Raw genomic sequence first — 16,040 nt, 5'->3', positions numbered from 1 at the left:
TATTGTGCATAAAGCAACTGGTGACAACAGTTTTCAGTTTGTCCCCAATTTGGGTTCATTCAGAGGTCATGTGTTACACTGTGGGTAGAAATGACGGCAGGCAGCATGCTGCTCCCTCACACTTCATCCCAATTATTTATTTGAATTTTGACCAAACATATAAGACCATTTGATTAGAATTATTGCTACTTGATGTTGATGTTAAGATGTAATAGTTGATATCAAGAAGTCAAAGTAATAGCACGTGCCTAAGATTCGTTTTGATTTTTTTTTTAATTTAACCTTTCTTGCTAAAATAATATATACTCCATTCATACACTTTGCAAGAGGCTTTTTGTACAGGCTCAAGTCCACAGTCCCAGCACCCAGGAGTTAGAAGCAGGAAAACAACTGCAAGTTCAAAAGCCAGGATAGATTAACTACATAGTGAATGATAGACTACATAGTGAATTCCGGGCCAGCCAGAGCTGTATCTTGAAACTCACTGTCCAAAAATCACAGCTCCCAGGAAACAACAACAAATGAACAGGCAATCAAAACAAAAATGAAAGAGGCTTCCTTTTGATAGTGGCCTCTGTGTATGTGTGTGTGTGTGTGTGTGTGTGTGTGAGAGAGAGAGAGAGAGAGAGAGAGAGAGAGAGAGAGAGAGAGAGAGAGAGACTTTCTCAGCCTGCTGAACAAGAGATGCTAAAGGAAGACTTTAACTGTTTTATGGCTTCAGCAGATCTGGAAAAGAAAAGACATTCAAACAATAAGACCGTTAGGATAATAACTAGAATTGTTTCTGATAAAAAAATAGCAAGATACTAGTTTTGGGGTTTGGTGTTTAGAATGTAAATCTCAAGGAATTTGGGCATCTCTTGGAAGTCACCCTTGCCTACTTTGTTTTAAAATATAGATTAGCCAGGTGGTGGTTCCACATCCCTTTAGTCCTGGCACTCAGAGGCAGAGGCAAAGGGATCTCTGAGTTCAAGGCCAGCCTCGTCTAAGAGTCGCAGGACAGCCAGGAATATACAGAGAAACCCTGTCTCGGGAAACAAACAAAGAAAAGCTAATATCAATGCTGGCAGTGGTGTGCTAGAAGCCAGCCTAGACCACAGAATGAGTGCTAGGACAGGCAGGGTTAAAGAGAGAAACCCTGTCTTGAAACAACAGAACAACAACAATAACAACAGCACAGACCAAAGACTCTCCCTTGATTGACTGGGATTCCCTCCGCCCCCCTTGGGTTTGTCTTATTTTCTTAACTCTCTTAGAGGGCCTTCTGGGTATGTCAGAGCTGACTTCCGGAGCACCTTTCTTAACCCTTGCTCTGAAGCCTATGTCAGACATCTTTATTAAAACCACTACTTGGGAGGCAGGAAAGGTTGCGTGCGTTCTAGAACTTGAATAACAGTTTTCATTACTGAAGTAAATGCGATGGTACATGCCTGCAAACTCATTACTCAGGCGGAAGATTGCTGTGAGCCTGACGCCAGCCTGGGGTACACAATGAGACCCTGCGTGGGGAGAAAAGAAAAAAAAGTTGTATTTGTATCTTTAACCTGGCCTACACATCCTGGATTAGGAAAGACTTTGATTTGCACTCTTGCACACCTTTCTTAGGGCCCTCACCCTACCCACTCCAGAAGTGTGGGAGTAGTTTGGTACAGTCAGGCTCTGAGAACATGAGAATACTGCCAAGCAAGCGCTCCCAGAAGTCCCTGGGGCAGAGGCGAAGGCATTCAGACCAGTCATCCCAATTCCCACTTATTCCACTTAAATATACATGGGGAGAAGCAAGGAGAGAGATGGGGCCTTTTGATATAATTAGGATGCAAATGGGACAGTTGGTTTACAAAACACTTATCTTTCCAAGCTGGCTTGTGGCCACAAAGACCAGATGAGCCTGTGCCACCAGTCCTGGCTCCATCATCCCATGTCCTTTCTATAACTTGCCCTCTCTGTAATAGTTTTTCCTCCACTAATGCCGGTGATGTTGGGTACCTGCCACTGGCTTGGGATCCCCCGCAGGCCACACCCAGCTCTGTCTGAGGAACTCAGATGGACAGGCTATGCACTTAGAGCTGTGGTTCCGTGTACTTCAGCCGCCAGTCACATTGCTGTGTGCAGCTGTCCTTTGGGTCCCTCTTATGGTGGCTATGTGTGGAAGCCTAGAAGAGTTTCTTCTATGATTTCACTGAACCTGGGGAGACGGCACCGCAGCTTCTGGCTGATANCAGGTCATCGCTGAGCCCTGGTTTTGATATTGTGCATAAAGCAACTGGTGACAACAGTTTTCAGTTTGTCCCCAATTTGGGTTCATTCAGAGGTCATGTGTTACACTGTGGGTAGAAATGACCATAGGCAGCATGCTGCTCCTTCACACCTCATCCCAATTATTTATTTGAATTTTGACCAAACAAATAAGACCATTTGATTATAATTATTGCTATTGGTCTAGAGGGTTCAGCACAGGGCAGGTGTCTGAGGCCAACTTTGCCTACTTTGTGGTGAGGACACACCACAGCCTGCCTGGCCAATAGCTGTAACCCAACAAGAATCAGTGTTTTGTCTTCAGTTCAGGGAAGTCTATATGGAGCCAGGATATGATGTGTGCCCTCTGTGGGTAACCATTGTAGGGATGTCAGCTGTCAATCTGGAGAGAGTATGAGTTTGGTTTTATTATAATGCTGTTTATAAAATATATTAACAACTTAAATAGCAAATCATGAGATATTGTAATTATATAAAAATACAGTTATGGGCTGGAAAGATGTCTTAGCAATTAAGAGCACTGACTGCTTTTCCAGAGGATCACATAGTGAGTGGCTCATAATTATCTGTAACTCCATTTCTAGGGCATATGCTGTCTTCTTTAGCTCTCCACTGGCAGCAGGCCACACATAGTACACAGACATACTTATTGGCAAAGCACGCAGACATATAAAATTTTTAAAATATGGGCTGGTGAGACGTCTTAGCGGGTAAGAACACTAACTGTTCTTCCAAAGGTCCTGAGTTCAATTCCCAGCAACCACGTGGTGGCTCACAACCACCTGTAATGAAATCTGACGCCCTCTTCTGGTGTGTCTGAAGACAGCTGCAGTGTACTTATTTACAATAATAAATAAATCTTTGGGCCAGAGCGAGCAGGGACTGAGTGATCGGGGTTGACTGGAGTGATCAGGGTTGACCGGAGCGAGCAGAGGTCCTAAATACAATTCCCAGCAACCACATGAAAGCTCACAACCATTTGTACAGCTACAGTGTGTATATATATATATATATATATATATATATATATATATATAATATTTAAAATATTATGAGTAAAGTATTACTAGTAAATTATTTAAGCTTATTAAATAAATACTATAAGAGTTGAGATTTATTTTCTTGTTATATCCCTTCTGTTATAACACCTAGTCCAGTCTTTAAATATATATCCCATAGGTTATTAACTTCTCTAATTAGGTTATTGTATACACTTAACTAATCATATAGTTTATACCTGAATCTTTTTAAATTTTTTTTCAAGATTTATTTATTTTAGTTATATGAGTACACTGTAGCTGTCTTCAGATGCACCAGAAGAGGGCATCGGATCCCATTACAGATGGTTGTGAACCACCATGTGGTTGCTGGAAATTGAACTCAGGACCTCTGGAAGAGCAAGCAGTCAGTGCTCTTAACTTCTGAGCCATTTCTCCAGCCCTTGTGCCTGATTCTTAAAACTGCTTCTACACTATTTGTGTTAAAAATAAATCTGAAGAGTTCCATACATCTTTTTTTCTAGGTCTACATGCTAGTTTTATTTATCTATGTTTAAACTTTTAAATTATTACTATTATTATTGTTTGTGTCTCACGACAACTCAGTGGAGTCGCTTTTTCCTTTTACCTTTAAGAGGGGATCACATCACCAGGCTTATGCAGCAATTGTTTCCTATTCTACACACTAATCCATGACCATCATGGCAAGGAACATGGCAGCAGGAGGCAGGCATGGTGCTGGAGCAATAGCTGAGAGTTTGCATCCTTATCCACACAGAGAAGGCTAACTAGGAATTGTGCTAGCCACACCCGGTGGCACACTTCCTAATCAAGGCCACACCTCCTAATCCTTCCCTAACAGTTCCACCAACTGGAGACCAAGCATTTAAACACATACACCTATGGGGGGGGGGGGGCGTTCTCAGTCAGACCACCACAGCTCCCCATCACTGGTATGGGGTCAAGCTATGGCCCAGAACCTACTGACAAGGCTGAGGACTACCTCTGTCTCTGTCGATGGCCTGAACAAACCTGACACTTTGCCTTGGTCATCTCCTTAATAGCAAGGGCCCACATAGACTATAGGTGCTTCTTTCCAACTTAAAATTTCCTCCAAATAGCAGTGTAGGCCTCCTCAGAGGGTTTAAAAATATGTATTTATGTCTGTCTGTCTGCCTGCCTGCCTATATGTATGTATGTGTGAGAGAGAACATGTGTCATGGTACATGTGTGGTCAGAGACAACTTTCAGGGGTCTGTTGTAGCTGCGGGTTTTGCCAGCTACATCCAAGTTCCTCAAAAGAATGACTCTGAGACTTAATATTTTATGAATAAATGTCTAGGCTAATAAATTTGATTTGTTCCCTGACTAGCTCATAACTTAATTACCCATTTATTCTATTTTATGAATGCCACATGGTTGGTTACCTCTCTTCAATGTCAAACGACTGTCTCCTTCCCGAGCCTTTCTCTCTCTGAGAATGTTCTTTCTCTCTGACAGATGTCCTGCCTTCTAATCCTGCCTCAGCTTGTTGGCCATAGGCTTTTTTTATTGACAGTTGAAGCTTGTATATATGGCACAAGAGAGTCCATTCTCTCCTTTTATCATGTGGGTCCTGGGAATAGAACTCGGGTCGTCATGCTTGGCTACAGGACAAGCCTTGCCCACTGAGGCATCTTGGCAGGCCTCTTTCCCAGATTCTTAAACTGCCCAGGCCAAAGCCAAATCTGAACTGCAGAATCAATACTTTTGTCACTTTTGAGGTCAACTAAACTCATCATACTCAGAAATATTACCGATCCTTAACACCAAGCGGTGGATGCTGGGGCTGGGATATTTCCTGTGGGGAGGTGGAGGAGGAAGCGGTGGAAAGGTACCCTCTGCTAAGAAGTCATCCCTGTGAGTCTGACTACTTTGTATCTTTTCATCACAGCAATAGCATTCATGGTGATGCTTTGCCAGTGATAACAATGTAGTTCAGAAGAGGGAGACATGGGTAATCCGGCTCCTTTGCTTTCTTTGGCCATAACCTTTCTATTGTGCTCCTTAGACTGAACTTTCCCTAGTCAGACCACCCAGGGCTCCTGGTCTTTTCATACTGGCCCTGTGTTCTAGAATGGCTTGTTTATTAGACTCTATTAACTGTATCTATAACTTAGATCTTTACTCTGGGCAGTGCTTGCTGGTATCCACTCAAGCGGGCGCTTCTTACTTGAGGCAGAGAAAGGAATCCGGGCAGGAAGCCAGCCATGCCCATGTGTAAACGTGGAAGACTGAGGCAGGAAGAAGATCACAGGTTGTAAGCCAGCCTGGGTGCTTGTGCCCCAAACACAAACCAAAAGAAGGAGGAAAGGGAAAGGAAGGCAGGAAGGAAGGAGGGAAGGAACCCGTGGAGGAGGAAAGGTCCAGCGAGAAGATTCTGGAACATGAATGACTGGGGCAGAGAATCTGAAGCCACAGCCACAAAGAAAGCCAAGCGTGACTTCAGGCAGTGAGCTTGCCTGTGAGGTTGGAGAAGGTGGGGTCGCCTTATGCAGACCTTGGAGGTTATTTTGGCTCTAGCTGCTGTAGCAAGCTACTGTACACTGGAGGTCGGGGACTCAAGGCTCAGCTGTTTCTCACAGTCCTGGAGATGAGGCAGTCCAAGATCAGCATGCTGGATAATTCTGTTCTTTGTAAATCTGTAATGTAATTGTATTAGTTTGTGTTTTTACCTACATGTGTGCGGTGAACGCCTTTGAAGGCTAGAGAAGGGTGTTCTGGAGTTGCAGGGGTTGTGGGCTGCCATGTGGATGCTGGGGACTGAACCCAGGTCCCTTGGAAGAGCAACCAGTGTTCTTAACTGTGGAGCTATCCTTCCAGTCCCCCTAGATTCAGTTCTTGATGAAGAACCTCTCTGTTTTGGCTGGCTGGAAGAGACTTCATTTTTTAACATAGCATTTCCTAAAGGAATGAGGATGCGTAGGGTAAGGGCAAGGAGTCCATTCATCCCATAATGAGGATATCATTTTTTTTGCATGTGTATGCATGTGTGTGCATTTGTATGTGTATGATGTATGCAGGTGCGTGTGCGCGCGCGCGTGTGTGTGTGTGTGTGTGTGTGTGTGTGTGGTGTGTAGGGACGGAGGTTGATGTCAGGTTCCCTCCTTGACCATTTTCTACCTTATTTACTGAGATGTTTCTTACTGGGCTCACAGCTTGCTGATGTCGCCTAGTTAGCTAGCTTGTCCGGGCATCCCTTCCTCACGTCTGTGCTGGGATTGCTCCACCACACGGGATTGACACGTATGTGGGTGCCGGGATTCTGTGTTCATGCTTGTGTGGCAGGCACTTTATCCAGGGAGTCATCTCCTCAGTCCCCAAGGGTCCCAGTTCTAAATCTAAGTTTAGATTGGTGACTTTATGAGAGCCTGGTGACCTCTCCAAACACCAAAAGCAGCGGGATCTCCCTTTCCTGAGACAAAGATCCTCTTGGCTTTGGGGAAACTGGAGGGGAGAGGAGACAGTGAGGCTGGGTACAGGGAAGGCACTGAAGAGGTGGGTTTCGAGATCTTCCACAATAAAAACGCGTAATCTAAAAAATAAAAAGAAATGGTCTCATAATGTTTTCCCTTTTGATTGTTATTAATTCCCAAAGTAGTTTTGGAAACTCACTACCGCAAAACCTGTCTGTGGGTGATCCCCATCTTTACTCTTTTGATGATCTTTTTGGAGTTTCTTCAACATGCTTGCTTATTTATTTATTTATTTATTTATTTATTTGAATGCTCTATCTATCTATCTATCTATCTATCTATCTATCTATCTATCTATCTATTTGAATGCTCTGTCTGTGTGAACACCTGAATGTCAGTAAAGGACATCATATCCCATTACAGATGGTTGTGATCCACACCATGGGGTTGCTGGGAATTGAACTCAGGACCCCTGGAAGAGCACCCAGTGCTAGTAACTACTGAGCTACCTCTCCAACTCTCTCTTTCTTAACTTTTAAAAAAATATTTATTCATCTTAGTTTATGTATATGAGTGTTTTCTTTTTAAAGATTTGTTTATTATTATATCTAAGTACACTGTTGCTGTCTTCAGATGCACCAGAAGAGGGTGTCAGATCCCATTACAGATGGTTGTGAGCCACCATGTGGTTGCTGGGATTTGAACTCAGGACTTTCGGAAGAGCAGTCGGTGCTCTTAACCACTGAGCCATCTCTCCAGCCCCATGAGTGTTTTGCTTACATGTATGTATATATGTGTACTATGTGCCTGTCTTTGGGGGACAGAAGAGGGTATCAGGTCCACTGTAGCTCTGGATGGTTGTGAGTTGCCATGTGGGTTCTGGGAGTTGAACTTAGGTCCTCTACAGGAGCAACAAGTGCTGTTAATCACTGAGCCATCTCTCTAGCCCATAGACAGAAGTTTTCACCACTTAATAGATAATATTCTTTATTTTTAGACACTAGGAGTAATTTTTTTTTTTAAATCGCAAGGTTTGGGGGCTCAGCAGTTAAAAACATGTATTACTCTTATAGGGGATGTGTCAGAGAGCTCACAGCCACATTTAACTTCAGCCCCAGGGGATCTCATGCCCTTTTCTGGCCTTTGAGGGCACTGCATTCATGTCCGTTGTCTCTCTGTCCGTCTCTCTCTGTCTGTCTCTCTGCCACTCTTGTCTTTCTGTCTCTGTCTCTCTCTGTCTCTCTGTCTCTATCTCTCTCTCTCTCACACACACAGAGAATAAAAATCTATAAAATCTGAAAAGTTTTGAGTTTCTTTTTAACTCTAGTCATGATATCATGTAAGCTGAAGTCCTACTGAGCATATTTTCTAACAGGTGTGAAATCACAACAGATTACATCAATTAAAATATAACCAACAAGTATTTTCCAGCCATATACCTTGTAATTTTTTTGTTGAATTTAGACCATTATGTATGACATAATGGTTTTACTTTGGGAATGAGATCATCTCCCTTCCCCTGGCTTTCTCTTGGTATTTGTCATGGATTACAATTTCTTAGTTTATTTACTTTCTTGATTCTCCACCTCTGTTTTTAAATTTTTAGCTAGTGTGCAAAATACTGGATTTCACGGACACACACACATATGTTATATCTCCCTCATGTTTGCAGAAGTATGGGATACTTCATGATCCTTTGTGCTGGGGTTGTGCCCATCTCTGCTCATCTCTGACGTTGATTCGAATGAGGACCACAAAGTTCTAAAGCCTGAGGATGTAGCTCAGGTCGGGTGTATGTCTGTCATTGAATGTGCTTGTGAGGTCCCAGGTTCTGTCTCTAGCACCGTGGAGATGGGAGGGGAGAAATAAATCATTATTCTATCAGGCAAGAACTACAAGTTCCAGGTTCAAGTAAACAGTTCTTTAGGAATGTAGGATTTAGAAAGCTAGATAGTCAGTCACCAGTCTCCACTCTCCACAAAAAGAAAACAAAATGAATCAAAGATGCGTAGTTTAACCACTGTTTCCAGTAAAAGGACCAATATGTGAGATCGTTAACAAGGAATGAGTAAAGTGGAGGGGCCCCACCCCACTCCCAAGCAACTTCAGAGGGGTGCAGCAGGGTGGCGCTGTAGAATCCGCTGTAGAATCCGCCCTGAAAGGCTAGTGTTTGGAATGAGGAGGTGCAGAAGCCAGGGGAGATGTGTTCCGCAGGAAGGGAAGGGAGGCTTGCCATCCTCTTGAGAAGTGTCAGGGATCATATGGGGCTTTAGTTGCTGCTTGGGCAATACTTTTGACCCTGTCATTTGTCATCTTTTGTGTGTTTATCTTTCTCCACACTGTAGGCAGCTCTCTGTTATATGTTGTCCTTATCTCTCTCTGCCTACCCTAGGGGATAGGGTAGGCATTTAAAAAATGTTTGTGGAAGGGTGGGTCTGTTTGATTCCGATCTGCCTTAAGTGCAGAAAGCGGCCTAGAGACTTTTCAGTGTGAGTTTACATTGTTCCCAACTGAAGAAACTAGGTAACCATGTTGTAAATATATACACACATAGATACATTTGTATTTAAATATATTCTCTGTCTATCTGTGTGTGTGTGGGGGTGGGGGCACAGAATATCTCTGCATATAGATCTCGAATCTTAACTTACTTTTTCTTTCTTTGCTGGGTTAGATGCTGATAGAAACTAGGCAAGCGCTTTAATCCCACCCCACCCCCTTTTTCTGTGGAGGTTTTCCTGGAACTGGCTGTGTAGTTCAGGCTGACTTTGAACTGGAGACTTTTCTACTTCAGCAAGTATGATCTGGTTTCTTTCTTAGAATCCTCTCTCTGCTGGTGAGAAAAATCTTAACATTCCATAGGAAATCTGACCAAATGCATTACGTTTGTTACGTTTGGGTTGTTTTATTTTATTTGTTTATTTGAGATGGGGGTCTTACTTCGTAGCACTGTCTGACTTGAAGCTCACCATGGAGACCAGACTGTCCCGCAACTCAAAGAGACCCACCTATTCTACTTCCAGAGTGCGGACACAGATTTATTTTAACTAATCTATTTCAGAGACCTAATAAATCATAATTTACAAACTACAGAAGCATTGACTGTAATTTTTAAAAAAGATTTATTGTTATGAATAAGTACACTGTAGCTGTCTTCAGACGCACCAGAAGAGGGCATCAGATCTCATTATGGGTGGTTGTGAGCCACCATGTAATTGCTGGGATTTGAACTCAGGACCTTCGGAAGAGCAGTCAGTGCTCTTACCCGCTGAGCCATCTCGCCAGCCCCCATTGACTGTAATTTTAAGAGGAAAATTCTATTCATAATGCTGTCATCAAAACATTTTCCCAGTATACTTTCTTTTTCTTATGTATTTTTCATGCTTTATTATTGTGATCACAGGTTAGATAAAACTTGTGTTCATTCTCATTGACAGATTTTTGTTTGTTTGTTTGTTTGTTTGTTTGTTTGTTTCTCAAGACACAGCTTCTCTGTGTAGCCCTGGCTGTTCTGGAATTCACTCTGTAGACCAGGCTGACCTCAAACTCACAGAAATCTGTCTGCCTCTGCCTCCTGAGTGCTGGGATTAAAGGCCTGCATCACCCCTGCCCGACCTCTTGTCAGTTAATTAACATTGTTGTTATTCTTCTTGCTATATAAACTTTCTCATATTGTAGTCACCCCCCCACCCCCTTTAGTTTTGTCTATACTGATGATTACACTTGGCCTCTTACATGCTAGGTAGGAATTCTACCACTGAACCACATCCCTGGTTCTTGAGATAAGATCTTGCTAAATTGCTCAAGCTAGTCTTGAAGTAACTCTATAGTCTGGGTAGGTCATGGCCTTGAACTGCTCCCTCCCAGGTAGTAAACAGCTAGGATTACTGGCCTGACTAGTTTATGTGTTTGTATTTATAGTTTTGTTTTGTTTTTTCATTGAAGCAGAGCCTCCCAGGGAAGTTGAGGCTGACCTGTAACTCAAAATTCTCCTGTATAAGTGCCAGGATTATAGACATCGGTCACTACTGCTAGGCCCACTCTCCGTTAAGTAGGATTTAATAACTCTTTATCACTGGGCAGAGATGACTTCCATCTCTTCTGACTAGGAATGGACACCTTGGGATGTAATGAAACTTTGAAATGGAACAGTTTTGGCCAACCTCAGCAGTGGGTCTATCTGAAGCAGTTAGGTTCAGAGTCTGTATTTCTTTTCTTTTCTTTTTTGAAAGAGAGATGATGTCTTATAGCCCAGGCTGGCCTTCAACTCAGTATATAGCAAAGGGGATGTCTAACTCTCCTGTCCCCACCTCCTGAGTGTGCCACCACATTGTTTATGTTGTCCTGGGGATCAAACTCAGGACTTCTGTGCTGGCTAAGTCTACCAACCAAGCTGTCTCTCCAGTCCCAGTCAGTTCTTGACTGACTTCCTCACAGTTCTGTGTTGACTGACTACATTCCCTTTCCTAAAGTTCACTCTTCCTATGGCTTTTTGACCACTCTTCTCCAGAAAGTGTCTTCTGCCTGTTGTGATCTTCTCGAAGCTTCAGAAAGACCACACCAGACCAAACAGTTCCACATGAGGTTTATTAAGAGAGAGAAGGGCAAGGTGGTGATGGAAAGAGAAGAGGGGGAAGAGAGAGAGAGAGAGATCAGAGGGGCCTTTCTTTATATATGGATGGTGACATGGTCACAGGTAAAGGTGGGATGGATTCTGGGAATTTGGTGGCTGTTGCCTTGGCAACAGGTGTGCCAGTCGTGCCTAATGTGATGTCGTGGGTTTTGGAGGTCCTGATACCAACCTTTCGGGTTTACTCTGACTTTTTTTGTCCAGCAGAGTTTGTAATTCCTATAGGCAGGCCCTGTCTTTGGTCCACCTTTGTCTCTAACTGCATCAGGTGTCTAAAAGGCGTTATGCCTTCTCTTGACAGCAACTTTCACAACTCATTGATGGTTTCCAGAACTCTCTAGCCAGGTGCTCATTAGTACCTCGTGGAGCTGACATGCTCATTATGGAGTTACTGAGCATCTCCATCTGGGTGACACATAGCCCTTGACTGCTGTAGGTCCCTAAACTCATTCATTGTCTTTCCTTCCGGGCCTCTCCCAAGGTACACTCCCGCTCCTGAATTCTCCACTGTGGTCAAAGCACTGTCTACTTAAATAGGCCACACACCCGAGAGCCACACTGGGCTCACTCCCCTCTTGACCCTCACAGCTGGTTGGAGTTGTCCAGCCTATTGAGCCACTTCCTCTGTTTCTTTGGAGTCTGGCTTCCTTTCATCTAATGCCACATTCCATTTTGCCTGCTTGCCCACAATGGTAGCATGCACAGGTTAAATTATTTATTTATTTTTTAAAAAGATTTATTTATTTTACATATGTGAGTACACTGTCACTCTTGCTGTCTTCCGACACACCAGAAGAGGGCATCGGATCCCATTCCAGATGGCTGTGAGCCACCATGTGATTGCTGGGAATTGAACTCAGGACCTGGAAGAGCAGTCAGTGCTCTTAACCACTGTGCCATCTCTCCAGCACCCCAGATTAACTTCTTACCACTGCTCCCCTGACTGTAACGGGTAACATCATCTTCCCAGACTACAACAGAGCAATCTATATAAGATGCACCTGAATCCCACTTCCGTAAGGATGCTCAGCACCTGACCTGGGTCACTTCACATTGTCACACTCTCAGGGAAGGCTGGGGGCTGCCTTCTTTGTTTCTACACATTATTTTCACCAGGAAGACCTTTTCCTTTAATTTTTGTCTCACACGTGCATCTTTACTTCTTCTTAGCTTTATTAGTGAGCTATCTCTGGGAAGCTTTCCGTGAACCCAGCCCTCCCATATCAGTAGGGAAGCACTTCCATTTTTCTCCTTGCTTTCTTACTTCGAGCTGTAATGGATTACCTGAGGCAGGAGGAAGGCTAGCCTGATCTACATAGTGATACCCTGCCTCTAAGAGGCGGGGAGGGGGGGATTCCAGGAGTAGGTTTGAGATAGTGTATCACTATGAAATACATTGCTTCCCAGAAGAGTGCAATTCATTTCACTGTAATCTCAGCACTCCAAGTCCTCAGGGAGGCAACTCTCTAGGTTGAGGGTGGCCTTTGCTACATAGCAAGAGCATTTCACACATTCCAGAGTTGTATGGCTTATACTGCCATCACAAAGCCAGTGTAGCAACTGAATGGAGTTTTTCAATCGTTTGTGGAATGCATCCATTCCGGTGTTGTGTCAGAAGAATTGGTATTATGGCGTCTAAATCTGTCATCACTTGTCACGATGGGAATACTCTTTCTTTGTTCTGCCCAGTCCAGTCATTAGGCACATGTGACTGTCATCCCTGGAATTGGAGGTATTATGACTGAGAAACCGAAACGTTCATTGCCTCTAATGTTAGTCAACTGAAAGTGAAATGTAAATACAGGCAGGTGGCAAGGACTGCCCAACTTGGACAGCCCCACTCTAGGGAGGAAAAGGTACCCATTCAACAGGTGTAATTGCTGCATCCTGGACCTTTCCTCCTTTGTGGATGCTTTGTTGATGTAATAAGTTCATGAGAGTAAGGTGTGACCGACCGGTTCCTAAGTGCAGTCATTACCACTCTAAGTCAGCACCACCTAATTTGGAGAACCATTTTTAAATAGGTGCTTAGATCAGGAGGAGAGCAACACAATGCGCCAGTCAGGAAGACCAGCCCCGCGTCCCTGTGGAAACTGGCGATTAAAGTGGGAAATGTTACTCACAGCGCTTACTCAGAGGCGTGGACTTCCTACTCCAAAGGAGGCCAGCAGCAGACACAACGCTATGAGGGCAGCATCTGCAAGACTTGTTTTTCCACATATACTGCCAAAGTTGTTGTGATTAGACCGGAAGTGAAGGCACTTTTCAGAGCGCCCGCCGGCATCTGGATCTTTCTACCTTTTACCTTTCCATTGTGGACCAAGGCTAGGGGTTGCTCTCCAATTTAAGGGAAGAAGACCTGGGGTGAGGGAGTGCAACTCTTTCATTTCTAATCCTAAATCACGTGTATCAGTTTTGACTCTCAACGTCTTTCTATAATAGGACAGTTTCTTTGAATCGCACGATTCTTGCACAAGGGGGGACTCTGAATAAATCTTGTCGGATCAGCTTTGTGACCACCTGTCTTTTATAAGCAGGCGACAGAGAGGGATTTCAATCTCTTTATTGGAGTTGCTTGTCATATGCCGAGGAGGTAACCTGGCTGGTATTGTCCTAAAAAGTCCCGCTTCACTATTTAATCCAAACACCTTTGAATCCTTGGAATCTGGGTCAGCAGTGGAGCTGCGAAATTTGAGGTGCAACACTTGTCTGGGCTGGCTAACCTTCGTGCTTTCCCCAGTTGTTCTCTGGAAGAGAACGCAAGCTCTGCCTATGGGAAGCCCCGCGTTGCTCTTTAAAGAGTGTTCCTCCGGACGCGCCGCGCGACCTCCCGGGCATCCGCAGACGCGGGCCAGCCTCGCCAACGCGCAGAGCTTCCCCGGGCGCGCGCTCGGCTGGACCTGCTGGCTTCTAAGCGCGCGGCGGAGCGAACCATCCGGCCAGCGAGGCGGGGGTGTAGGCGGGACGCGAGAGCTCGGGAGCCTCCTGCCGCTCCAGGTCCCCCACCGCCCGCCGGGAGTCAGAGCGCATGACGCTGCCCGCCTCGGGGCCTCGGGCGCGGCACCGGCAAGCTCTCCCCCCGTAGCCGGGGTGGTAGCGGCCGTTGGAGTTTCCCCGGCTGGGCGGCCGGCGTGGGCGCAGCTAGGCGCGGGGCGGGCCGGCTGCGCCGCGGGAGGAGGGACAAAGGGGAGGCTCCCCGTGGTGGCGAACCGGGACCGCCTCTGCAGATTGTAGTTCTGAACCGCGGCGAGGAGGACGTGCGGGAAGCGCGCGCGAGATGCCGGTGCGGGGAGACCGCGGGTTCCCACCGCGGCGGGAGCTGTCGGGCTGGCAGCGCGTAAGTTTCCTCCCGGGCTGGGCGGCGAGCGGTTGTGTGGGAGCTGCTGCGTTCCGTGAGGCTCCCCACTATCCGCCGGCAACTCTTCGGGCTGTAGTTAGCAAGGGTCCTCCCGGAGTGGAGGATCGGGAGGACGGCGGGCGCTGATGACCTTTTGAAGTCACTTGGCTTTGAGATGAAATCACAAGTAGGGGAAAGTGTGGAGTCCAGCGCCCTGGTGTCGGCTCCCAAGACTTTCTGTGCCTATGGTCCCTGACTGGATGCCTGTGTATGTGTGTGTGCTCTTTCCAACTTAGTGCAGAAGTTCTAAGCCATGTACCGAGAGAAACGGAGGACTCTTTGGTACCCAAATCCTCACTTTCCTTTTCAGTCAGTCCTTTTCAGCCTCTGTGTTACAGCTTATTTTGCAGTAGGGAATGGAGATGGGGTTTTGGAAGACGCCCCAGAAGGGAGTGATGAATGGTTTGTATTCTGGTAGTATCTTACCTGTCATCGGTCCCTTTTATTTTATGTCTCCATTTGTTAAGTTTCCGCTTTTACACAGTAGTTTATTTTAAGGTTTAAATAATCAGGGATTTCGACCTCAGGCCTTTTTCACATTCTTGAAATGTGAAGAACTTGGGAGGGAACCTGCCAGGACTCAGTAATGGAATACAGCCTTCCCCTCCATTTCAGTTGTAGTTCCGAGGCTGAGTTGCTTCTCTGGCGACTGTCTGATCTGAGTAATGATGGTTGTGGCTTTCCTGAGGTTCCCAGGGAAGAGTCATCCCCTCCCAGAAACTGCCCTGCACTGCGCACTCCCTGCTTTCACTTTGGAATCCTAGCAGAGGCAAAGACGCCTCCATAGCTTCCTCTGTGGTCTGTTTTGCTATGCCCACAACCCTTTACAGAAAACAGGTCTGTCCTGGGAAGAAGGTAGTTTTGGCTGACAAGTTAGGAAGTAGTCATTGTATTTGTCACAAAGGGCCATTCAGTAATCCTGGTTAGGATAAGGATTATTAGCCAATCCAATACATTTTCTTGACTGATCCCACTTCAATGTGGGGAATGCAAAGGTAAGTGAAGGCCCGTGCGTTTGTTTCACCCACAGTTTTGTAGGGAATGGGTGGCATCAATAGTGCCAGTTAGGAGTCTGGGCAGGGTGCTGTTCTTGGGAGAGATGAGAGAAGAGAGAGAGCGCTCTAGTCAAGGTAACTGTGACTTTTGAGGTTTTTGTTCTTGTTTTCCCTCTACAGAGCTTCTTGCAAAGATTGAATAAAGAGAGGATTTTTCTTTTTGAAATTCTGGTACAATTCTGTGTGTACCAGAATCACCCAACTTACTACCAGTTTGGTGAATGTGTGTGTGTGTGTGTGTGTGTGTGT

General features: G+C 45.2%; 1 protein-coding gene across 5 annotated transcripts in view; it reads left to right on the top strand.

Moving 5' to 3' along the window:
* Tjp2 (tight junction protein 2) overlaps positions 1 to 16,040 on the top strand; it is a 127,302-nt gene that overhangs the window by 35,966 nt on the left and 75,296 nt on the right. Inside the window, exon 1 of one of the 5 annotated variants that reach the window (XM_021190387.2) lies at positions 14,442 to 14,676. The exons of 3 other annotated variants lie outside the window; for them this stretch is intronic. In XM_021190387.2, the coding sequence (XP_021046046.1) occupies positions 14,617 to 14,676 (60 nt within the window). In that variant the 5' untranslated portion in view covers positions 14,442 to 14,616. Of the gene's footprint in view, positions 1 to 14,441; positions 14,677 to 16,040 lie in introns of those variants that run through there. One more of the 5 variants, XM_029538193.1, reaches the window with a different exon arrangement.

This window comes from Mus pahari, chromosome 1 (genome assembly GCF_900095145.1).
Source record: "Mus pahari chromosome 1, PAHARI_EIJ_v1.1, whole genome shotgun sequence".
Lineage (NCBI taxonomy): Eukaryota > Metazoa > Chordata > Mammalia > Rodentia > Muridae > Mus > Mus pahari.
The sequence above is the reverse complement of the archived record's forward strand: the minus strand, read 5'-3'. Positions and strand labels throughout refer to the sequence as shown.